This window comes from Ochotona princeps, chromosome 25 (assembly GCF_030435755.1).
Source record: "Ochotona princeps isolate mOchPri1 chromosome 25, mOchPri1.hap1, whole genome shotgun sequence".
In the NCBI taxonomy this organism is placed as follows: Eukaryota; Metazoa; Chordata; class Mammalia; order Lagomorpha; family Ochotonidae; genus Ochotona; species Ochotona princeps.
Window position 1 is genome coordinate 12,588,069 of NC_080856.1, and position 6,891 is coordinate 12,594,959.

General features: G+C 38.3%; 1 protein-coding gene across 1 annotated transcript in view; it reads left to right on the forward strand.

The window, feature by feature from the left end:
- PPP1R3A (protein phosphatase 1 regulatory subunit 3A) overlaps positions 1-4,763 on the forward strand; it is a 29,759-nt gene extending 24,996 nt beyond the window's left edge. Inside the window, exon 4 of the mRNA XM_004592459.4 lies at positions 337-4,763. Coding sequence (XP_004592516.2) covers positions 337-2,673 — 2,337 coding nt within the window. The 3' untranslated portion in view covers positions 2,674-4,763. The remainder of the gene's footprint in view (positions 1-336) is intronic.
- The last annotated feature ends 2,128 nt before the right edge of the window (positions 4,764-6,891 follow it).

Genomic DNA, 6,891 nt, shown 5'->3' on the forward strand with positions numbered 1-6,891 from the left:
ATTGATTAGCATGGAGCTATCAATGTGTATATCCAAAGTGAGGAGAAACTGCAATGACAAGCAAGAATAGTTGAATAATACAATGTGATATTTGGAGCTGGAAGGGGAGTGATTAATTTGGGTCCCTTTTCTTACTAATCTTATTCCCAAGTTGCAGGTTACAAGGATCCCCCAAAACATCTGGCTTTCAGAGTTTATATGAAATCCACAAATGAAATGAGCCAATGAAATGTATTAGATAATTAGTACTCAAGTTGATAGACTCTCTACTTCCTTCTGTACAATCAAATCAGTTCATGTTGTCATTATTTGCTGTTGTTGTTTTTATTCCAAAAGATACATCAACACTTAGCTCAATGTGATGCTTCTGAAGATGCAAGGAACACATTTTCATCAGGTCCAGTCAATTTTCCAAATAAAGCTGAAGAATTAGCGAAGAAGCGACTCTGCAGTGAAGTACACACTGACTCGTTTCAAGGGTCTTTGTTTCCAAGTTCATCAGCAGGAAGTTCCTTAAAGGATGATCATTACCACGGTGAAAAATATTCCTCAGGAAATGAGACCAGTCATCAGCCTTCAGCTGGGGGAGAAATCAACCATTCTTTGGGAGATACCACTAGTGACGAATCAGTTCAGTTACATATCAGCAGCAAAGCAATCCTGGATGACAATGCTAATCCTGCCTATGGGAGTGGCAGAGGGGAGAAATCTTGCCCTTCTACAAGTCTACTAATGACAGGTAGCCTGAATAAAAAATATGAAGGAGGCGCTAAGAACATTGAAATAAAAGATGGGGAATATCTACCAAGAGATTGCCATTGGAATGCATCTGCCAATGTGGAAGAATCAACAGAAAACAGATTTTTCAGGAAAGACTGTGTGCAAAGTAGAGATAACAAAGTACAAAAGATAGGGTTTAGTGAAACACCAAGTAGAAATGTTCCGTCAGTGTTCTGTGACCAAGAGACAAAGATGGGCCACCTTGAAACAGCCATGGAAGTGACTGAAGCTGATGACAGAGACCGAATTTCTCTACCAACCAAAGATAGCCCAATTCCTACCCAAGAAATCATGGCAGATACATTTCGATCTTCAAGGACATTTTTCAGTTGTGAAGAAGCTGTGTTAACAACCCCAGAAAGTGATGCCTCCTCTAGGGAAGACACTCCCTTAGGAGGGCTAGCTGGTCAAGAATGTTCACCAAGCAATGGAGATGTCCTCAGGCAGGAGTACCTTTACCAAGTGGAACAAGAAAAACTAGGTTGGCTCCAACCTGAAGGTCAGGGTAAGAGCACACAGCATCAACCATGTTGGAATGCTCTGGACAGTCAGGGAAAAGCAAGAGGGAGTGAGATAAATATAACAGAGCGGATCAAAGAAAGAGCAGACTGTGAAGACACGTGGGGAAAAAGAGATGACACTGGGAGCTTGAAAGCTACTCCTGCCGAAAGGTTGTTTACCTGCCAAGAAACGGCGGATTACGATATTCCTGGGGAAGCAGAAGCAGGTACAGCTTATATAATTAAGACAACATCAGAAAGGATTCCAGAAAGCATGTCGGCTGGAGAAAAAGCAGTAATTGCTACACTACCTCAAGAGACAGCACGAAGTGACAGGCCCATCAAGGTAAAGGGAACAGTGTTTGATCCACATGAAGGGAGGAATGATGAGGCACGTTATACCCTTTGTCAACGAGACGCAGTCAGCTTAACTGATGACAATGGTTTTGAGAATGTATCCCGTTTAGATATTTGTAATGTACGTGTGGATGAAAGGCAGAAGCAAGAAGCCGCGAATACGTACAGCCCTGGGAAGAGCCGTGACAGGGAGAAGAGCGGCATTGGAAATATCACTTCTGTAGAAGAATCCTTGCAGGTCATTACAAGTCATCAAAAAGCAACTTCAAAATGGGACTCACATTTGGAAATGCCATCGACAGATGAAAAATCACTTCCCAACAACAGAGATCTTGGGCAGGTCCAAGAATTACCAAAGAAAACAGAGGTATATGCCCCTTATCATTCTGCCTTTACCTCAGACCCGAGCAGAGCTTCTCAGAACGACTCTCTTTCTAATCACCACAAGGAGGCTGCAGCACCACCTTGGGAACAGGCAATGGCTGGAGCGAACACAGCTATTACCACGATCGCCGAAACTTCTGCTGCCGCGTCAGAACATAATTGTAAATCAGCAGGTGAAACCCAGGGTCGACCTGAATGTAAACCTGAAGAATCTTCCAGTAGTCCAAGAAGAGTGATATCGGACTCTAGAACAGGCAATTCATTAGGCCAGATTTTCCAGCTGGAAGAACGCAGTGCGGAAATATTGCAAGGGCCAACGATTTTAATCAGTGAATCTCGTGAGAACATGGGAACGGAAAGGCATGAAAGCGACGGGTTGATTAATCCTGGACAGTCACTAGGCTTGTCAGGTGACAAGGAATTTGCCAGTTCTTCTGCCAGTTTCCCTGTGCAGGAAAGTCAAGATGAAAGCAGGGAATCTCTTCTTTCAAAATACACCAACTCTCAAATACCCTATTTCCTTTTGTTTTTGATATTTCTTATAACCGTTTATCACTATGACCTAATGATAGGTTTAGCCATCTTCCTTTGCTCCTTGTGTTGGCTCTACTGGGAAGAGGGGAAACAGAAAGAATCTGTCAAAAGGAAGTAGCCCCCGCACCCTGGTTATTCCCTGCTAAAAGATAAGCTGTTTTAGCTCCAAACATTTGGATTGGTGAAAGAGGCTATTCATTGTTCAAAGAGCCAGTGCAGTTTTTCTCTTGAAGGATCATTTACAAAGGAATGCGTATGAAGTTTGCTCCTTCCTATAAGTAATTATTCTATATAGGACCATTATGTTTGGATCATTAAATACCTGTATGAATATGAGATCTGAAGCACGTCAAGTTGAAATTAGGTACAGCTGTTGCTCCTTAGAGCCATGAAGCTGCAATGTTTCACGTCTCTTCGCTACTTAATGTGCGATTTCTTGCGTTCATTTCTTTCGCAGTAAAGCTTCATTTTTTTCCCCTGGGCACATTTTTCCCCTCTATGGTTTTTAAAAATAGATAAAACATAGACAATGGCAGAGGATTTCCTTGTCTATTTTTTTTTTTGCCCTTTTAGGATTGACTGAAATTTTCATCTACTACTGTAAAATTTATCAGCACATAATGATAGATCAACTATGTCAATTCATATTTCATGGTTTTAAAAAAACACTCATGTATATTGAAAAGTGTAAGTTAAAAAAACACATCATATTTAGTTATAGAATAGTTTATACACATACCCATCCTAGCTTCTTTGTACCTGTGAAGTCAGGGTCTTCAGAGATCAAGTCTAATAAATCCTGAAACAATAGGGAGATTACCATTGAATTGTACAAAATTTTGTGAGTGGCCTACCTTGAAGCAAAAATTTAATCTTCTAAAGAAAGATTTAAGAGACTGAGCTATTTCATTGTCAACTATTATTCAGAATTACACATTTAAAAGTTCCACAGGCATTGCTTCAGAATGACTCTGTAACTGCAAAGCATATGGTATTAAATCATAGGAACTTACAAATTTTCCAAATGAACTATTTGTTCTGTGTAGTTTTTTTGTTTGTTTTAAACCGATTAAAAATTGTGTTGATTACAAACCAATGAATTATCTCCCAAGGTGAATCTAGAGAAGATACATAGGAAGTTGGTGATATTTGATATGTAATTATCAGGGTGTTAGATGATAACTCAAGTTTTAAGTTGGAAAATAGGAGTATGTCAATATCTACTGAAAAAAAAACGAATCATCCAAGATAGCAGTGTCATGGGCTGCTGTTAAATCTGCAGCTAAATGTGTGAAATAATGGAGCTTACCATTTCAATTAATTAGGGGTGATTCAAGGATTAGCATGCAATTCATTTCCACAGCTATTTATTGCATAATTACTATATATAAAATATTATGCTTTCTTGTATGGATGAATCCATCCTTTGATATTCTGCACAGCTAGTTCCTTGGCATAGGCACATGGAATGAACAAAGAAGTCTATTTGAACAATTTTTTTCACATTGACTTCCTTCCTAGAAGAGGTAGCGTTGATCTTGGGAGAAAATAAAGCAATCTGTTTACATATCTGTAAAGGTAAGTTCAATGAACGTAAACTTGCCTGCCCTGCATTATCCTCCACGTACAGGAAAATTTATGACAAAACCAAAAGGAAATATTCAGACTGACTTTTATCTGGTAGTAAATGATTTCCTTAAAGTTTCATTAGGTACACAGATTTTGGCAATCCTCTGATTTCATGCTCAAGTCCCACTGAAAACAGATACTTGACTTCAACTTTTTAGTTGATGAAATACAAACATCCTGAAGTAGAACTTAAAGCAAATATTTGATTGTTTGAGAAGGCATATTTGAGTCAAATACAAGTGGCATACTCTAAGCAGTACCTAGAAATGATCTCCAAAATAGCTGCTCTGATAATTCTGTTGACAGTATAAATCACAATGCAATTAAGGTTAGAATTTCTTTAGTTCTTAACAGCTTGGTTTTTAAATTTTACCTTTAAGAGTTTTGCCAATATACCATAGCCGATTAATACAATGAACACTCTATCACTTGATGAACACAGGTGCTTCAACTTGAATTAATCTTTTAAAAGGACAATCTAACCCCTTTTACTTCTCTTTTTAGTCAATTTGACTAAAAATCATATATATATATAACCATATCTTTGATATATAAAATCAAATCATATATATAAGCATATACATAAGAAGTTGATACATACATTTGTCATATGACAATAGAAGTTTCAGCAAATTTAAAATAATTACATATTTTTGGCAAGCAATAAAGGAGTCGTTAATGATTGAATTGATTTTCTAAGTATCACTTAGGGAGAATGTAAAATAAAGTCAAAGGAACTTGTTGCTAGGTGGAGAAAAGGAATTTGGCAACCATTTTGGTCATATTATATGCTGAATTAAACAGGTGGATATCAGGAAAAACTGTCAGCTGCCAGTGAGTAAAGATTTGGCTGTGAGATATTTTGGCAAGAGTAATGTTTGCCTTCACTGCGCCTCATCAAGTTGTGGTAAAGGGTCAAACAAGGGTTTAGCAGAGGAGTTACCAAAGAAAAGGTGCCTGGCATGTTTGTTTCATATTTTGGGTAAAAATGTTATCTGGAAATCATATTTTTTTTTCTTGCTAGACTTCTGACTACTAGAACCCAAATTATAAAAATTAATTAGCAAGTCAAGCAATTATAGGTAGTAAATGATTTCATTGGTCAATATCACCACGGACGTCTCAGTGTAAGAGGGAGTGAGTCTGTGGATGGCGTCCACTCTTCAACACACAGCTCTGTTTCACTGCTGAGTTCCAGTCTTTCGACAGTGAGTTGCAAGCAATGTTCATATTTATGTCACGATTTTGTGAGACCAATAGGATTGTCTTTCATGATCAAAAACCAGTTTGGTGGTTAAAGGGAGAGTTTAAAGTTATCTGCTTAAAATTTAACAGTAAATGTGGAGAAATAAATTTTTATTTTTCCCAAATAGCATTGACAGGGCTTCCTTCACAACGTATTTTCCCCAGACATGAATGTTGTTTTAGCTAACTATGCCTGCTGTCGTCTTTATCAGGTCCATTTTTGAGTATAGAGTAAACAATGCATGACAAATCAGCTAGGACCAGTGAGGATGCAGACAGATCTGTCTGCTGACGTCACTATTGTAATACCTGGCATTTCGTCCACATTTTCGCTGAGTAAGTACAGAAACTACTCTGGAATGTGGATTTCTTTGGTTATCTGAATCCTGTCTCACGCAGCTCCCCTGGGTCAGAGGAATGTGATGGATTTCGATTCTTCAACATGTGCTGAAACAAAAATATGACAGGCTGTACTCTCCAGGCTTCTCCACGTTCATATACCTATAGAACAGGATGGCTGCAAACATTCCTTTTTTTTCTATAGGATTAAATCAATTTGCATGTTTGCCAAGCTTTCTGAAATAATCTATAGCAAAACCAATTGCAACATAATTAGCTGTCATCTTTTACTATTAGCATTGGCTACTAATACAGTAAGTTCCCACCCCTTTTTCTAAACCTCTTTTTGGGGGGGCACTTTAAAAAAAATAACGTGATAAGTTTATACAAGTTATAGGCTAGAAAAGAATGAATACAAATAACAGAAATGCAACACTTACGAAAGTATGTCTGATTCAAGTAACTAAAGAACTCAACCTTCCCGTTTTGATGATTTCACACAGCTTGGAACTAGTCTAAATTCTTCAGCACAATTGCATGTTTAATGACAGTGCTAATTTAAAGATTCTACCACTTAGCAATGATGTCAAGAGACATCTTGTAACAGGTCACCATGCGAAACTTAAATGAGAATATGTAAACATTCTTCGCAAGCTGTAAGGTGCTGTGCTGTGTTGTTAGGTATTGCTATTCTTTTTTTTTAGATTTATTTATTTTTATTGGAAAGGCAGATTTACAAAGAAAAGATGTGGCAGAGAAAGATCTTCCATTTTCTGGTTCACTCCCCAAATGACTGCAATAGACAGAGCTGAACCAATCTGAAACCAGGAGTTAGGAGCTTCTTCTGGGTTTCCCACGCAGGCGCAGGGTCGCAAGGCTTTGGGCCATCCTCTACTGTATTAGCTGGATGGAAAGTAGAGCAAGCAGCTGGGACATGAACTGATACCCATATGGAGTCCTGGTGTACGCAAGGCAGGATTTAGCCACTGAGCCCCTTGGCTCCTGGCCTGGCTCTTGCTATTCTTATTGTGCAGTTCACTAAACATGAGAGAAAGGAAAACTAGTCTGGATAAATGACCAATAAGACTTACAAAAATATATTGAATGGAATACAGACATTACT